The sequence below is a fragment of the Poecilia formosa genome, unplaced genomic scaffold (assembly GCF_000485575.1).
Source record: "Poecilia formosa unplaced genomic scaffold, Poecilia_formosa-5.1.2 Scaffold301, whole genome shotgun sequence".
NCBI classification, from domain to species: domain Eukaryota; kingdom Metazoa; phylum Chordata; class Actinopteri; order Cyprinodontiformes; family Poeciliidae; genus Poecilia; species Poecilia formosa.
In genome coordinates this window covers 40,010-58,622 of record NW_006800240.1, presented here as the reverse complement: position 1 = coordinate 58,622, position 18,613 = coordinate 40,010, and the positions used below count along the sequence as shown (strand labels likewise).

Below are 18,613 nucleotides of genomic sequence, written 5' to 3'. Positions count from 1 at the left end.
AAGTGTGCTCTCCTGTTCAATAATCAAGAAGACTTGTCCTAGTTGGTAACTCATGCGGGTAAACCACTGGTTCAGCTACTGGTTCAGCCACTGGTTCAGCTACTGGTTCAGCTACTGGTTCAGCTACTGGTTCAGCTACTGGTTCAGCCACTGGTTCAGCTACTGGTTCAGCTACTGGTTCAGCTGGGACTCAGCACTCATGTGACTAGAAAGTAACTGGATGGGATTGAAATTATTTAAATTTATCCTCCTATTTTTATAAACAACTGTCACATGAGTAGACATAAAAACATAAAACCATAAAATGTTCCAGAAATCAAACAATACAAATTATTATTTCTGTAAGTGATCTACTGTAGCTTTTGTACTTAATATTTCACAATTAAAACCAGGTATTTACTTCAAAACAAATATATAAGTCTCATTATTATTATTATTAGGAATAAAAAAGTGGTATTTTATGACATGAATAGGTCTGTAGCAACAACAAATTCTACTGGACAGTAAATTGTCCCAATAATTATTGCAATAAACGATAATAATGTTGATTTGAAACCATTTTCAATGGCATAATCTAAGGTTCCCCTCTTAAAGACCAATAAATGTTAATTATTTGTAAAGAACACTTCAAACTGAAACCGGAAGATTTTTAATATTCAAAATAAAACTCAACAACCGAAAATAACAAATAAAAAGGCAATAAAAACCACATTTAACCAAAACCATTAATAAAATGGATTATGAAGTAAAAAAATATTCATCAGAATAGAAATTATTGAGTTAATTTTGATTTGTCATTAGATTAATTGCTTATTATGACAGGCTTAGTCATAAATGCATCCTATCTAGTTTCAGCCTTTTATGTCTGTAATCATTTATAAGTTAAACCAGAAACTAGCAACTCGAAAAATGCTGCAAAATTATACAACTATTAGATCTGCAAGCATTAATTTCTGACACCCTTAATATAAATATTAGTTTCTTACTATTTGTGGTAACGTGTTAAGCATAATGGCTACTGGATTTTGATTTTGTGAGTTAAGAAATATGTCGTAAATTATATTCCGGTTTCTATGAATCGTCCATCTTGGACAGTAGATAAAATCTTTTAATGTTCTTCAATTTCCACTTATTACTGTGAAGCTTTTTAGATGAAAAAAACCCCGATGTTAAAAACCCTCATTTCAGGCGGCTAACATAAAGAGAGCTGGACAAAAAACTATAAAGCTCAACCATGGCGACTTTAAGGAGCCACACAGGAGGAGAATATATTCTCCTCTCACTGTTTCCACCGGAAACAGCTGCCTCCTGTTTCTTTTCTACTTCTGACTGACAGCAGCGACTGCATGCCCGGTAATTATTGCCATGAGCATCATGTCAAGTTATTCCCCACCTTTAAAGTGTCACATTATTCTCTGTGTGACAGATGAAACAGGAGTGGCAGATATTAATGAACTAATTTCCATTTTCTCTTAATTTAGCTGATGCTCGGTGATGTTTTACGCCAAACATGCTTTGATTTTAACGTGCAGCCAATGCATCAAATCAGTTAAATTAGATTACATTTTCTTTGGTTTATCTTTATTATTTTTTGTTTATTAAAGGTAAAACTGTATCACTGTCTCAGGTTCTGCTGGACGCTGATGGTTTTTGTGTGTTTTTCTGCACCATAAAGCAGATTTTCAAGCCCATTAGCTTAAATTAATAACATTTCCTCCTCAACACAAGCACACTTTAATAGTATTCCCACAAACATAATGACCTGTGAAAATTAAAGCCCATTTATGGAAGGAGTAATAAAAATAGAGTCCTTTATCAGACTAATTAAATGTCACATTTCCACTGGATTGGGAAGACTAACCTATTTTTTTTTTCCCAGGCATCCAGTCGGATGTTGAGGAGAATGGCTTCCCTCCCCTCCAGGAGCCAGTCGCCCGGCTGCGGCACGACCGGAACCGTCTCCCCGTCCCGAATCTCCATGCGAACATCCCAGGGCAGCACCTACGACTCGCCCATCCTGTCTGAGCCCAAACCGCTCGCCGCCGTCTTCCCCGGCACCACCATGCCGCCCTCCTGCCCGTCTCCCACCTCCCCCAGCGACGCCACCCAGGCCCTGGGAAACGGAGGAGGCGTAGGAGGCGGCGGCCGCCTGGGCTCCACCCTGTCCTTGATCGAGGGGAGGGCTTTGACGGGGTCTCCACTGCGTTCAGGGATGACGGCGATGCCTCAGCATTACGGCTCCACGCTGCCCAGACAGAGCCAGTCGCTGGCCTACGGCGCCGATCCGTACGGCCTGTACCAGAGGAGCGCCCTGCCGCGGCCAGACAGCCTGATAGGTCAGTCAGAAATACGACCACATACCTCCTGCTGGGATGCAAACAGTTAATCAGCCTGCCATTGATTATCGATTTACGGCTGAGTAGTGGGGCGGATTTATATAGACAAAAACAGGAGTAAATTCACACCAAAAATCTCAGAAATTTTCTAGAATAAACAAGGACATTTATGAGTTTGAAATGTTGAACGTTTGCTTGAAAGAACTCGGAAACTTGGAAAATGTATGAATTTTCAAACTCATACATTTCCTTGTTTTTTCTAGAAAATTTCTGAGATCAGTCTCAAAATAAATTGTGGAGATTTTTTCTCACAAATTTGACTTTCAGAGTTCAGAAATGTCCTTGTGCTTCAAAGAAAATTTCTGAGATTATTTTCAAAATATGAAAAATTTTCTAGAAAATTTTCAGAGTTTTAAAAGACGAAATTTTTCCACTTTTGTAGCTCAAAAATTTTTCTTGCAAACTTTTGTCTCCGGGAGCTCAGATATTTTCTTGTGTTGTCAAGAAAATTTCAGATTTTTGGATATTTCAGAAAGTTTTTTTTTTTTTTTAGCACATTTTTAACTTTTCAAACTCATAAATTTCCAAGTTTTTTCAAAACATTTTTTAGATTTATTTATTTTTTAGCCTTTTTGTATATCTATAATGTCTGAAAGTTGAGTATTTGTGAGAAAAAACTCAGACATTTTGTGATTAATCTCAGAATTTAAAATGTTCGACTTCACACTTTTTGGTGGAATAATATAGGAAACACCTGCTGGAAACGGTTAAAAACAGAATAATACAGTTTTACAGCTTTGGCTCCCTTAAAGAAAATAACATGCTGCTCTGTTTCTCTCAGAATGCACTGACTGATGCAGACCTCCATCGTTTGAATCTGTAATACGAAAGGAAAGGTCGAGAGGTCAGCTCTCACCCCAGGTCACAATCTGAGCAGGAAATCACTGCTGGGAGAGAAAATGGTCTCCCTGCTGGCAGAGAAAATGGTCTCACTATTTTCTGTGTTGGTGTAATAATTTAGTTTTGGTCTGAGTAAACAGTTTTTACGGTGCAGAGTCACTTACTGTATGCAGACTCGGATTTCTCTTCCTGCGTTTGCAGACGAAACTTTTCCAAATGCAGCTGAATTTCATGATGCAAGCTGGTGTAAAAGAGGAAGACAGAGGTTTCAGTCTGAGCCGAGGCCTCATGCTAACAAAGTTGGATGCTGTGATTGATGTGCAGGAGGAAAACAAGCCAGAGAGACTCAGTAGCATGGAGTGAAGAAACACTCAGCATGATCAGTGGGATTTCAGGCTGTGAGGAAACTGTTTTAGTATCAACGGTTGCAGCTTCACCACATGGTTTTTCTAGCCTTCAACAACCTTCAGCTGGATGTCCGATCACTCTTTAAACCTAATCCTCAGATTTTCAGCAGGCGAAGCCTTTCTGGGAGCTTAATATTAGTCGGCTTTATCCTGCTTGATCATTGTGATGCTGGATTTAGATTTTAATGTGAGGAGAAAATGCAGCTTGCTTCACAGCTGGTTCACTGTTTTTTGCCATTTCAGCCATTAAAATTTAACAGCGGCCCATCTAGCTTGTAATGGTTTTCTTGCATCGTATCGACTTTTTATTTTGGCTTCACTTCTTTGTGGTATTGTTTTCTTTTCAGCCAGTAAACAGAAATTTCTACAAATCAGCTTTGCCCGGTAACAGGTGACCAGGACGACTGTAAGATGGTCCTACAGCCTTCAAACTGTCTATTTTATTATTTCTATCTAGACCTGAGTCATTATGAATCGATTATTGAAATAATTATCATCTAATTTAGTCATTGGTTAATTGTTAACTTGAGTGTTAAGACTGAAAAAACACATTCTGAGGGTTTATTAAACCGAAACTGTACAAAAATAACATAAAAAGTTTCCATTTAAGATAAAAGACTTAAATACATAGTTTTAGGGTTCAAATTTTGTAAAAAGAAAAGAAAACAAAACAAAAAAAGGCCTATTCAGCACATTTTGTGATACAATTGTTAAGTGATTGATCAAAAACTAATCAACAGATCACTGTATTGATATTTAGTCAAGCAGAAAGAACTGAGATTTTCACATGTTGATGTTAGAAGTAATTTTAGCTTCTACAAATGATAAAATGCTCACTAAATCAATGATATTGTTGCATTTTAGATATTTAAAAATATTTTCTTATTTGAAAAATTTATTTTTTTAACATTGCATAAAAAATGCTTATGTAAATGAAAAATCTGCAAATGATTGTTAGTTGCAGCCTTATTCCCTCTGAATCTGCACCAGCTGTAAATTACACAGAAAACCTTTGAATTTTCTCTGGGTTGTCGGTTCATCAGTCCTGCTGATTTATTATTTCTCATCCTGCCGTCACTGTCGGATCAAAGAGCGATCTAATGGTTCTCGTTTTTGACATTTAGCTGTAACTTTCTTCCCAGATGACGGGCAGCTAATTGACGTCCCTGGAGATGCGATCCTTCCTCTTTGTGCCTCTCTGATTGGCTGAGACAGCCGCGTCTTGCTGAGAAACTTGAGAAAGGATTATTTCTGTGCTGCTGCCAGAGTCTTCGCTGAGCCCGGCTTACAAACGTCTTTGAGGCGCACTCGGAGCAAATTTCCCACCAAAAAAGAAACGCATCAATGTAGCTTTGAACTGACTGTGTTTAACTTTGGCACCAGGATCTCTCCGAGCTGAAAAGTCTTTCTTCTGCAAACATTAAGCCAGATTTATCATCCCTCCTGCTTTTATTAGCTGTTTATCGACGGCTCTCCCTGCTGAGGCTGCAGAGACGCAGATTTACTCCTGCATGCTGCCCAAAGCCGCTCACTCTGACCCATATAGGTCCGATTCTGTCGCAAAGCCCGGCGCCGCACAGATTTGCAGATGGTTTTCATCCTGTTTAAATCGAGACCGAGCTGCAGACGCTTTCATGCTCTTTTATGGTTCTGCATGTGTGAAAATGCGATAGAAATTCCTGCTAAGTGGCATATATGTTGTTTCCAGACTTATTCTGGGTTACCCTGCAGATCCATGATAATCCCAGATTACATGAGGGAGATAAGCAATAGATGGAGCCACATGATTAGGCCAGTAATAATGGTAGATTAGGTAGAGACGGGGACTCTGCCAACGAGCAGACGCTGACTGGTGAGCCTTTTTATTGTGAAAAAAACCTTCACTAAGAAGTGTTGTTGATGTTTGGGAGAACCAGTTTGGAGGCGTCTAAACTCAGCAGAAACCATAAGGAGCAAAGCACTGATGAATGGTTTTAACAGAAGAACAAAACGGTATTAAACAGCTTTAAAAACACATCAGCTGAAACTGCTTTAGTATTTAAACTGGTAGCTTGAAGCTGAAATCCAAGTGAAAAACGTTTTTTATTTTGTTTCTCGTTGGACAAAATGTTCTTGTTGTCCTCCTTTCTCACTTAAATCCTATTTAAACTAAAGTTTCCTTTTCTTTTAAGGTACTTTTGAGTCTTTACCTTAATTATTTTAACTGTTTATTAGATGTTTTTAATGAATCATCACATGGATTTCTCATGTTTTGTATCATTATTGATACGTCAGGCAATAAATGTTGGATTTCATGGCACACTTAATAAAAATGATTACAGTATTATTTAATAGTATAATATTTTTGATGGTGTTTTTTTACCCATTTGTTCCACTAATTAAGCTAAAATCCTACAAAACCCAACTTACTGTACTTATGTTTTATTAAAATAATATTTATTTTAATCAGTCTAGCGCAGCTTGAACCAAAAAAAAAAAATCTACTTTGTAAAAACATCCAAAAACATTTGAAGAAACATAGAAGTGAATTTATTCTCCTGGGGACTTTAGGATTGAGTCGTCTTCATAATTAATGGAGTTAAATAACATCCCGTTTCATAACTGCCGTAATAATAAATGAGTCGGTCCAAACCTCTCCTCTTGAAGCAGCCGCTTCCTTCTGCCTTCAAAATCCTCTAACTTGCAGATTACAGATCTGCTTTCTGCAGCTGAAGACTGAGAAGGGAGACATAAATGTCCCGACTGTCCCAGGCTCACAGTTCTTTATGTTCTGCAGTTGATCTTAACAGGAAATTTATGTAAATCATAAAAAAAGAGAAGCGCAGCAGGGAAATGACTCCTTCATCACCAGCTTTATGTGCAAATCTTTCGCTTGAGCTGCTCAGCTGAGTCTGTCCTCCCTCCCTCTTCTGCCCTGAAGCCTCTTTATAATTGGGGCGCTCTTTGAGCTGATCTGCTGCGAGATTGGAGGATGGAAAAACCCTTCGCCCCGTTTGTTTGACTTGCTGATGCCAAGGCCTGCAGCAAACCCAGTGACCAGAGTCGTGGTGCGGATCTTTAAGCCGAACGGCGAATTCTCTCCGCTTTGCATGCAGGCGTTTTGCACAAAGTCTCCATGAAATATGAATGCTTTCCACGAAAAGGTGAATAAAAGCAACAAAAACTGAAACATTTTCATTCACTGGAATGAATAAAAATGATGATTAATGGGGAGAAACTATAACTAACTGGAATTATATTGAGTGTTTTTAAAACTGGCTAAAACATACTGAAGTTATAGATATAATATCCTGTATTTTTGTGTTTTTGAATCTGTTAGTTTTTGGAACTGATGTGAAACTGATTTTCACGTCAGACTTATGCTAATCCGCAAAATGGCGACAGCAAAAGTTTGAAGAAAACCCCAGTTAGTTGAAAATGGCATCGTCTGTTAAATATTCAATCAATTCATGCATAATCACAATACAATACTTTTCTAAATTCTGCACCTAAAACTCAACCAAAGCATGAAAAAACTAAAACTACTTCTATGACTAGCCAATGATGATGCATAAAAACACGCAAACACACTAAAAACTGACTGAATTAGACAAAAAGTCACATCGATATAGAGCTAAACTGTTAGAACCCAGACGATTAAAACCGTTTGCACTGATCTATAGTAATAATTGATCAATAATTAGACAATAAGGTTCATGTTTTGTGCTCCTGCAGGGCTGCACAGCTCCTATGCCGGCCACGGGACCCAGATGGACCCCGAGCTGCGGGCCGCCCTGTCACCAGACTGCCAGATGACGCCTGTTTTCGACGACCGCTCCTTCCAAAGCCCCCTGTACCACAGCCCCACCCACGACCCGCAGGGCTCCCTCTACAGAGCAAACGCAGGTACTGCACCCTCACAACCACCAGAAACAGATGGAGAATCTGAGTGATGCAGCAACACGAAGCAGCTTTTCATGTCTAGACACAGAAAATGTTGCTAATTCTTCCAGTTGTATTTCCACAGACTCTCAGTTAGATTTAGGTCTGGACTTTGACTAGGTCAGATTAAGCTACACTACAGCTTCTGGCTGCATGTTTAGAGCTGCTGTTAATTGGAAGATGGAGTATCAAACCTTTTTTAGCCTTTAGGATTACTCTCACCTTTGACCTGCTTCCCTTTCCCTGCATCCCATAGCATTATGCTGCCACCATCGTGCAGCTGGCTGCACTGGACCAGCAATCCACCAAACACTAAAGAACAGAGCATTGTTTTAATAAAAATGCTTTAGGAGTTTTTATGAGATGTTTTGATGCAATATAAGTGTAAAATTTCCAGAAAAAATAAAAATTATAGTGTAAGGTATAAATAGAAGTAATTTTTCTTCATATGTTGCAGACTTTGGTCGTTTTTGACAGAAGGTTCAATTAAAAAATCTTACTAGTTTCCCAATTGAGACACTAGTAAAATTATTTTAAATCAAAAATGTTATCAAATGTCCAATATTAGGGATAATAAGAGAAGCTTTTTTTTTAGTTTGTTTGCTGGACTGAAGGTAAAAATGTAAAAGTCATTGACCCCAGACTAAAAGAGACATTTTTATCCTCAGAATATTTTTCACTTTTATGCACCACTTTGTGTTCGTCTTTCTCATAAAACTTTATGGTTGTGATCAAATGTGAAGGGTCTCAATGCTTTTACTATGTTCACATAATATAATGAATTTTCTTGACCTTTCAACAGTAATAAACCTCCTCAATAAATTTCAGTTCATCTGGTCCCAGTTGTGGGAAGAAATGTATTTTTGACGCCAGTCTTCAAAAACAGAAGACTTCAAATTTCTCCCAGCGCATTAATTTGCATTTAAGTCGTATTTAAATGGCACAAACAACCTGATCTCCACACCAAAGCCTGCCACTCCCCTCGTCTTAAGGCCTTTGCTTCTCCTCAGATCATTTCTTTAAAAAAAAAAACTCTGTAAAATGTGGTTTGCAGGCTGGGAAGCTGTGATTATTATTGCTCCCTGAGGTCAGCTCTTAATTAGGCTGAAGCCTTTCATGTTCCTTTGCAGCTTCCTAATGGAAAGAATTACAGCTGAGCGCTCTGTGGAGGGCGATGGTGAAGTATCCGAGGAGCCATTTTAATTTTGTTTAGTCGTTATTTAAGCTGCCTTTCAGACATTGTGTCCAATTTAAATGGTTAGTCTCCTTTTAGAGCTCATAACGTGTTTTTTTTTTTTGTTGTATTTTCTAAACTCAGGTATGGGGACCCTTCCTCGGACCACAAGCCATTGCGGCACGCTGCCGTACCAAAGAAGCAGCTACGGGCTGAGCTCAGCGGCGGCGTTCGTCGACTCCGTCAGGGTGTCCACTGAGCCTGTGTACTCCCACAGACACTCGGCGCTGGTGGACCGGGTCATCACTCGCACGCCGTCCATCGAAAGCATCCACAAGGACCCCAGGTACTCAGAAACCGCACTAGAAATGTTTCGGCTCTCCTTCACAGTCTCCTGGTTGTTTCTGTTAAAGGCATTTCCTGTAATTCAGTCAGTAAATATTCATATTCTGAAATGTATATTCAGGCTAATAAGTATTTATCAAAGGTATATTGATGATGGAACTGACTCTTTATCATCATTGTGGACGAATTTTGACCCACTTTTCTTGCATGAATTGTTTTAATTCTGCAACGTTGGAGGATTTTTACGTCTGGACTTTGACTAGACCACTCCAAAACCTTCCATATGTTTTTTTTTACCATTTAGAAAGGGACTTGCTGATGTAACTTCATAACCTTTTCCAGACTGATAATGTCAGTGACTTTGTTTCACATCTGTTCTTGATTTATTTAGATTTTGGGCAGGTTTGTGACGTCTTTTTGCCTACTTCATGCTGTCATCCAGGTCCTATTCAAGGGATTTCTTGATTCTGAGTAACTGAATCAAAAATAAACATGATCGCTGTAGTCAGTTGAAGCTAATCTTCTGCTTTTGTTGTTTTTGTAAAGATTTGGATCCAAATTACATTTAATGTTTGTGCTTAGTTTGCAAAAATAGGCTGAAAATTGCAGGAAATATTTAAAATTATGAGTTTTTAGTTTTGAAATGGGAAATATTTAGAGGATCTTATGAAAAATTATGTTTAGCTTAGTTGGAATCAACGTCCAAAAGCAACAAACTGACCCGCGATGTTGTCTGGGCTCAGGGAGTTTGCGTGGCGTGACCCGGAGCTGCCAGAGGTCATCCACATGCTGCAGCATCACTTCCCCTCCGTCCAGGCCAACGCCGCCGCCTACCTGCAGCACCTGTGCTACGGAGACAACAGGGTGAAGGTGGAGGTAAGGTGACGAGGCACGCTGGGCGGCGGTCTGGATAAAAATAAGACGATGCGTCACAGACAAGCGTCACTCTGAGAAAACCTGCTGCTGTTCGAGCTTCATGAAGTAAACGCGGTTATATTTCTCTATTCAGGATGTTTTTCATTTTACTTTCCTTTATCCATCGCTGCTCTGGGTGTTTCTAAGCCGTTAAAGTTTAAATTTGACTTTTTATGAAAGGCAGCCAGATTCAGAGCCAAAGCACCATCTGCTCCAAAGAAAACGTCACCCGACATCGGAGCCAAACTTTCTCTGCTCTGAAATCCTGCAGCCAACGCTTTCACTGTGGCTTCATATGCAGGAGGTTTTTAATGTCGCAGCATTTCCTTGAAAATGAGTCAGGCTAGAATGATTTATCAACTAATTTAGTCACTGATTAATCATTAACCAGAGTGTACAGATTTAAAAAAAGGGCAGAAAAACTCCCTCAGATTAGAAATTTAGTCAAATCTTTACAAAATCTACATATACATTTTGCATGTAAGGCTAAAATTCCTTCTTTTTCTGTAAATTTGTTCAATTCATAACTTCTAAAATGGCATAGTTTCACCTGGTTCAAATTATGTTAAAATAATTCAGTCTAACCCAAAATTAAATTAAGAAATGTTATAGATCTGTATCCATTGTTACAAATGACAAAGCGTTCGCTAAAGGAATGATGTTACTGCAATAAAATGTTCATTTTCTAAATTAAAAATGTATTCAGTTATTTGGGTCTTCTATGTATTTCTAATATTGTATAAAAAAAAACTTAAGTTATAAAATGAAAATGGAATTTTTTTTTTCATTCGGAATAATCAATAGGTTCATCAATAACTAAAATAATTGTTAATTACAGCCCTAAAAATGAGGTTTTAGTTTTACTCAAGACACACAGTCAGCTGTTCAGTACTTTAAGAATAACACAAACGGAGCTGTTTGGTTTTGGATGTGTAGGTGTGCCACCTGGGAGGGATCCAGCACCTGGTGGATCTACTGGATCACAAGACGCCGGAGGTCCAGAAGAGCGCCTGCGGAGCTCTGAGGAACCTGGTGTACGGCAAAGCCACCGACAACAACAAGGTGGCGCTGAGGAACTGCGGCGGCGTTCCGGCTCTGCTGCGCCTCCTCAGGAAAACCACAGACAACGAAGTTCGCGAGCTCGTCACCGGTACGGATGTTAGCTTCGGCTAACCCTGCTAAGCTAGCTAACTGCAGCTGCATCATGTATGTGCTGCGATATGATACAATCCAGAACAGCAGCTTTCCTTATGACACAATATGTTGTTACATGTTTCAGTCCAATGTGGTATGTTATTTTTTTTTAAAAGACATAAAAACTAGTTTAAAAAAACCCCAAGAATGACAAAAAATAAATAAAAAGGTTAAAATATTTTCCGCACAACTCTGCAGCTTGAACAATTGTCGGTGAGTTCAGCCTTGCTTGCAATCAAATTATTTAAGCTTTATGTATATTTATTATAGCAGACATTTGATTTCAGCACCCAAAATGACTAAAATCTGTCTCCAAACCCAACGTGACACTCTGAAATCCCGCTGTGAGGTGCGTGGGAGTTCTCCTGCTAGCGAGGCCTGTCGGCCAGCTGGCCAGCTCGATGACTGCGCGTCGCTCTGCGGCGCCGTCTGACCGGCTGGCTGGCTCGCAGGCGGCGCATTAATCCGTGGATTGGCTGTTCGGTGGGAGGTGAGAGTGGCAGAGGCTTAAACACTCGCCGCGCACTGTTGGCGGAGCGGATCTCGGCACAGCCGCCGGGACAGATGCTCAGATAATGTGCTTTGGAAACAGGACGGCGCCGATGGCGCGGCACATACTGTCGAGCACCAGCGGATCTGAAGCTGCTAGAAACACAGGGACGAGTCCTTTCACTGAGAGAGCTGCTATTCTTAAACACTCAGCTCTGGATTGGGATGATTACAGAGCGGGCTGCTCCGTTTCTTTGAAGATGCTCTTCAACAACTCCATGCACAGTGCTTCACGTTCACAGATGTACCTGCATGGTTGAAACATCACTTTATCTATCCTGTTTTATAAGGAAACCAAGTGTTTCTGATCTTGTTTCTAAAGCAAATATCCTCGTGCAAGATCTCAGTGTTTGTTTCTGATTGGTCAGGCGTCCTGTGGAACCTCTCCTCCTGCGACGCGGTGAAGATGACCATCATCCGCGACGCCCTGAGCACGCTGACCAACACGGTGGTCATCCCCCACTCGGGCTGGAGCACCGCCTCCCACCGCGACGAACACAAAGTCAAGTTCCAGTCCTCCATGCTGCTGCGCAACACCACCGGCTGTCTGCGGTGAGCCGCGAATCAAACGCACCCCTCACAACCTAAACTAAACCGTATTAAAAGTATATCTTGCGGTTTTCAAGCACATTTAACGTTCTTGTATTTTCTTTTTCCCTTTTTTTTAAGACCTACAACAATTTTTTCTTTTTTTACTTTGTTTTGTTAAAATATTACATTTTTAATTTATTGCTGAGCAGGTAAATAGAAAAGAATGGACTCATAATGAAATAATTTATTGTTTTAATTGAAAAATAGAAATGAGTTGAAACAAGGTAGAATGGCCTAGTCAAAGTCCACTCTTTAATTTTGCAAAAAAAAAAAAAGTAGTTCAAAGCTACTTAAAGATTTACAGCTGGAAACTAATGTAACCAGGGTGCATAAATATCAACTTAAATCACACTTTGTTTTGTTTTTATTTGTAAAAAGTGTTGAAAACTGTCTTTTTATCTTCCACCTGTCTATTATGCTTCACTTTGTTTTTGTGTATCACTTAAAATCCATTTTTTTCAAGCTTGTAGTTATAACATGAAAAAAAGTTACATTATTTTGATTCTGCCTCGTTAAGCTGCTGAGCTGCTTGATGTTTTATTATGTTAATCACTTCCATCTGGATTTATTTGTCATCTTAACGATTCTATAACTCTGCAGATTTTGTCCAGCTGTGAAGTGTTGATGCGTCTCATTTAAAAGCTTTTCTTGTACATTAATTAAGGTGAAAAAAATCAGCTGCTTTAAAGTGCAAAGTGTGTTAATCCCAAGTTTAGCTGGTGCACAGATTCTCCTGAAACTCCATCCTCTGCAGCCTGCAGCGCTTCCCTTCACTCACGCTGATGTGCAGCTGTAGATTGATGGTATAGAAATGCATTGTGGGAGTTCAGTGCTGCTGTGCGGTCGTTCCGCTCCTATTGGAGGGGCGGCTCCCTCCTCTCCTGTATCCGGGCAGCTTTCAGGCCACCCTGTGGGGGAATCCGCGCACTGCAGCGCCGCCTGAACCGCCGGTGTGTGTTTGTGTGTCAGGAACCTGAGCTCGGCGGGGGAGGAGGCGAGGAGCCAGTTGCGCTGCTGCGAAGGCCTGGTCGACTCGCTGCTGCACATCCTGAAGGCCTGCGTCAACACCTCGGACTACGACAGCAAGGTGTTGCCGCCGTCGTCATGCTTCTCAGTTTATTCCCAGCAGGAGAGAAGCAGAGGATCAGGGCCGGTCCTAGAAATGATTAATGCAGGGTCTGCTACTGGCGGGAGAAAGGGGGCTATTTGTAAAAAAAAAAAAAACAAAACAAAAAAAAACAAAACAAAAACAAAAAAAAAACAAGAAAAAAGTTTGAATAACAACCATTTTATATAAAAAAGAAAATCAATATTTATTTGAGCAATTTAAAAAATGTATTAAGGGTATTTTTTTATTATAGAGGTTCTGGCACAAAAATGAATATAATTGAATAAATAATGGATAAAATATATATTTTAATTGACTTCATTCCTATTAACACATCATTAATAGGAATGATGTTCCTATTAATGGAACACCATTCATGTATAAAAGAACATGTATAAAAAGTACAACAAACGTAAAACACTTATATGTATAAAAATAATCAGTTTTATTATTATTTTATTATTTAATTATAAGTAAAGCTGTGGGAAGAAGTCTGACAATTTTTTTGTTGTTTTTATCATAGGTCATCTAAGATTTATCCAAATATTTAATATAAGTAATAATTTGTATTACTTGCACAAAATGTAAATAAACAGACAATCTTATGGAGAAAAAAATTTTATTTAGCAGATCAACAATCTGAACTTTTTAGATAATATATTTTTTCTACTTATTATTAGTGGTGGACTCAGATATTCATATTGGGGAGTCTAATACTGGTGGCTCATGCAAAGGACATGTAAAAATATATTACAGTTAGATTTTATTGAGTTAATCATATCAAAATTAACATTTTATGCAAAACCAAAAGCCTGATTTGTTCTAGCAGAAAGATTTAATCTTCGGTTGTGGTCCTAAACATATAGAAATAAAAACTTTATGTGGTTTCTAGAAACTTTAAATAAGAACAACTATATGTATTGCTTCAAAGTAAAACAAAACAATATTTATCTTTTGGCATGCTATAATTATTGGATTAAAATTCAGATTTTCCAAATATTTTCATGTGGCGCCACCTTCAGGCTCAAATTATAATTCTTTATTTTCATGCAGCTAAAAAAGAAAAAACGTTTCTCCCCTTCAGATTGTGGAGAACAGCGTCTGCACCCTGAGGAACCTCTCATACCGCCTGGAGGTGGAGATGCCGTCCTCCCGTCTCCTTGGCAACCAGGAGCTGGACACCCTGCTGGGTTTCTCCTCGCCGGTGAAGGAGCTGGACTACCTGTGCTGGGGGAAGAGACGGCGCGGCAGGAAGAGGGGCGGCTGGCCCGAAGGCAAGGTATGACGGCGGAGGAAAGAGTCGTTTCCTGATCTGATTCCTGAGGTTTATTGACGTCCTCTCCGCCCGGCAGTGGGACGGCATCGGCCCCATCCCAGGTTTCTGCCAGTCTCTGAGGGGGGCGGAGCTGCTGTGGCACCCCATGGTGGTGAAGCCGTACCTCAACCTGCTGGCTGAGAGCTCCAACCCGGCCACCCTGGAGGGCGCCGCCGGCTCCCTGCAGAACCTCTCCGCCGGAAACTGGAAGGTAGAACATCTCAGTTCTTCACAACGTAGCATTTTTTACTTTTGAGACAGTCCAGCTACAAAAAATACAGAAAAGAGACAAATAATGGCTTACAAGATATTCTCAAGCTCAAGAAGTGTAAAAGCAGTAACAAAATAAAAAAAAAACATCCCTAGATACCTGGATGTAAATAACATTTAACCTGATTTAATGCACATTAATTGACATTTCTTTAAATTCCAGAAAACTGCAAAACAGCTGAAACACTGAGTTCCTTTAAATCTGGACTTCCAGTGTTTTTGTAACATTGTAATCTTTCCCTGGGAAATAGAGTTGCAATGGTTGTTTAATTTATTTTGATGCACAGATTTACTTATTCTTCTGAAATATCGAAACTGACATCATGATATTGTGACTATATGCTTTGTAAAATTTGCCTTTTTGTGACTCAATAAAGATAATTTTTTTTTTAAATAATTTACAGTTCTTAGGCATCATCAACCCTCCTGACCCCACTAAGGGACAAAGGTGTTAGAAAATGGATGGATGGAATTTACCGTTCTTCTTTTCCAGGAAAAGTAAACTGAGTTGTATGGTAATCAGTTTGTGTTTTTTATCTGCAGTTCTCCGCCTACATCCGAGCCGCTGTGCGTAAAGAGAAAGGTTTGCCCATCCTGGTGGAGCTGCTGAGGATGGACAATGACCGGGTGGTCTGCTCCGTCGCAACCGCACTCAGAAACATGGCGCTGGACAGCCGCAACAAGGAGCTGATCGGTACGCTCACACGCTCAATAGACAAACTGGAGAAGCAGCACCTGTATGAGATGAGTCTGTCTGAATATGTCAGGAAAGTACGCCATGCGGGACCTGGTGAACCGGCTGCCGGGCGGCACACCCTCGGTACTGTCCGACGACACGGTGGCGTCGGTCTGCTGCACGCTGCATGAGGTCACCAGCCGCAACATGGAGAACGCCAAAGCTCTGGCCGACAGCGGCGGCATCGAGAAGCTGGTGGACATCAGCAAAGGACGAGGGAAAGGGTAAAAACAGAGGCTGCTTCCTTCATCAACTTTTAATTAAAGATGAACGGCAGAATGTGCAGCAGGCAAAAACATGATGATTAACAGAAGTGAAGGAAGCTGTTTGGCAAGCCCAATGCTCATATAATCCAGTACAGCAAGTCCAGCACTCAAAAAGCCCAGTATGGCAAGTTCAATACCTATTTAATCATGTGTAGCAAATCCTGCACTTTTTCCAGTACGGGAAGCACAATGCTCAGTTACTCCAGCATAGCAAATTGATTGCTCACATGATCATATATGTCAAGCTCCAGGCTCATATACTTCAGTACGGCAAGCCAAATGCTCAAATAATGCAAAATGGAAATTCCATCTTCATATCATTTATTCATTAAACCCAATGGCTACAAATCCAGTATGGCAAGCCCAATGATCATATACCCTGTTCACATACAATATATTGCTGAAAGTATATTTTCTTGTTTTAGTATTTATTTCCTGTTATGTTTTGGTATTGGCTTTTTGGGGAACACTGAAAGTAAAATCAGGTTCTTCTTTGTTACGGTGTTTCAGGTACTCAATGAAAGTAGTGAAGGCTGCTGCTCAGGTGTTGAATACACTGTGGCAATACAGAGAGCTGAGGAGTCTCTATAAACAGGTGGGTGGAAAATTTAACAAAGGTTCCTGTTAACGTTTAAAACAGTCCAGTTACAAGCTTGATCCTCCCAGTGAATCTGACTTCTTGTTGTGATGTGTCACATGCAAACAGGACGGATGGAACTACACTCACTTTGTCACCCCAGTGTCCACCCTGGAGAGAGACCGCTACCGTTCCCAGCCGACCCTGCCCACCAGCCCTCTGCAGATGTCCCCTGTCATCCAGTCAGGTATGAAATGTGAGATAGCCCTCCATATTTTACCCTAACTTTAAGGTAAACATTTCCTGCTTTGTGTTCACCACCAGGTGGCAGTGCAACATCTTCACCCGCCATGCTCGGGATAAGAAGACACAGCTCAAACTACCAGAGGGCGCAGTCATCTATGCAACTCGACACATATTATGGAGACAGTTTACACAAACGGCAGTACACAGGTTGGTATTTTGGCGTTTCTCAGGGTTGTGTACTTGAGCCACTAATGCCGTGGTGTCCAAACTGTTTCCCCAGGAGGACAAAACTGGCTAGTTCAAGCTACAAAATTTATGAAATTGAAAATGCAAAAAAAAAAAAAGGGCTTTGAACTGTTACCTTTTTAATGGAAAAAGACCATTTGTAAACGTCTGTGGGCATCAATAGTTTTATGTTTGTTGGCCAAACTTGTACCAATCTTGATTTGTGGTCGAAAATCATTTCAAGGGCCACAAAAGGCCCCTGGGCCACACTTTGGACACACCTGCCCTCCTGTTTTAATGCTAAATTGAAATGTCTGTTGACAGGGTCAGACAGGAAAACTCCCTATTTTATTGGGACATATTCCTCCCAGTCAGGAGAGGATATACGAAGATCACAGGTAAGAACTCACTTTTATGGATTTTGAAGGATATTTCTTTCAGCCTGGTGTGGAAACAAGTATTTCACTCCAGTATTTCTCCGTAGCACCCAGAGCCATTCTATGACGAACCCGACAGGAAGAACTACAACAGCTACCGAATGTACCTGTCATCGCCTCAAGGCTACGGCGAGGAGCCCTACGAGGACGAGGCGGTCCACCTGCCGTCCTCGCCCGACGGCTACGCCACCCAGTCGCTCCGATTCAAAGCCAACACCAACTACGTGGACTTCTACTCCACCACGCGGAGGCCTTCCAGCAGGGCCAACAAGTTCACCGGGTCCCCCGACTCCTGGGTGTAGGCACAAACAAAACTCACACGCAGTGTGCGTCCAGCTTTACCGTGCGTTTCTGTGGGTCTTTCTGCGTGGGGAGTGCACCGTGCCGTTTGTCTGGGTGAAAAGTTGCGGATGCATGTGAATCTGTGTTGAAAATGGGCTGAAGGACCAGGATCGAATCGCTGTGGGTCAGAAAGTAAGTAGGAAAATCCAGAACTTTATCAGTTTAAACTCAAGGTTTGGTTTAGTTTGATTGTTTTGAGCCAATCAAACATGGCATGAAGGGAAAAACGTTTCAATACTTCAAATGAACGCATCATGACACATTTTCAGCTCTAGTTCTGTGAAAAAGTATTTTCAATATTTAGCTGGATGAATACAGATTTTTTTATTTCAAAAAAATTTAAATCATCATTTAAAAACAGCTTTTTATGCAGTTTCTTAATTAATGTTTTATGAGACTTTTTAAGTTACTTTTCTTTTCTGACCTCCTGTAACATCTAGCTGTACTGCAGTTCTAAACGTCTTTTAATTTATATTTAGTTTGCTGCGCGTAGCATGAAGCTGACGTTTACTGAAAGTAGCAATAATTCACAATCAGTGCAAACTAATTTATCCAGGAAATGTTGAGCTTTACAAAAGGGAAAGGTTTTGCTCAACAAAGTAGGAACCTTTCATTTTTTCTTTTCTGAATTAAAATTAAAAGCTCACTATCAGTGGAGTCAACCCAAAATACTTGGAATAAAAATCCAAATGGTTTGAATTGCATTTCTCTAAGACATAATTTATAATATTTTTAATTTTATGACAAATTTCATTTAAA

General features: G+C 40.2%; 1 protein-coding gene across 3 annotated transcripts in view; it reads left to right on the top strand.

Moving 5' to 3' along the window:
- Window positions 1–17,994, top strand: part of LOC103152122 (plakophilin-4-like) — a 32,998-nt gene extending 15,004 nt beyond the window's left edge. For 2 of the 3 annotated variants that reach the window (XM_016660893.1, XM_007572468.2), the window contains exons 7-22: window positions 1,880–2,336; window positions 7,358–7,528; window positions 8,883–9,084; window positions 9,827–9,959; window positions 10,935–11,148; window positions 12,110–12,293; window positions 13,302–13,419; window positions 14,525–14,719; window positions 14,793–14,966; window positions 15,569–15,719; window positions 15,793–15,985; window positions 16,538–16,622; window positions 16,734–16,851; window positions 16,929–17,057; window positions 17,400–17,473; window positions 17,560–17,814. In XM_016660893.1, coding sequence (XP_016516379.1) covers window positions 1,880–2,336; window positions 7,358–7,528; window positions 8,883–9,084; window positions 9,827–9,959; window positions 10,935–11,148; window positions 12,110–12,293; window positions 13,302–13,419; window positions 14,525–14,719; window positions 14,793–14,966; window positions 15,569–15,719; window positions 15,793–15,985; window positions 16,538–16,622; window positions 16,734–16,851; window positions 16,929–17,057; window positions 17,400–17,473; window positions 17,560–17,814 — 2,853 coding nt within the window. Of the gene's footprint in view, window positions 1–1,879; window positions 2,337–7,357; window positions 7,529–8,882; window positions 9,085–9,826; window positions 9,960–10,934; window positions 11,149–12,109; window positions 12,294–13,301; window positions 13,420–14,524; window positions 14,720–14,792; window positions 14,967–15,568; window positions 15,720–15,792; window positions 15,986–16,537; window positions 16,623–16,733; window positions 16,852–16,928; window positions 17,058–17,399; window positions 17,474–17,559 lie in introns of all 3 variants that reach the window. The other variant, XM_016660892.1, reaches the window with a different exon arrangement.
- Window positions 17,995–18,613: the final 619 nt, after the last annotated feature.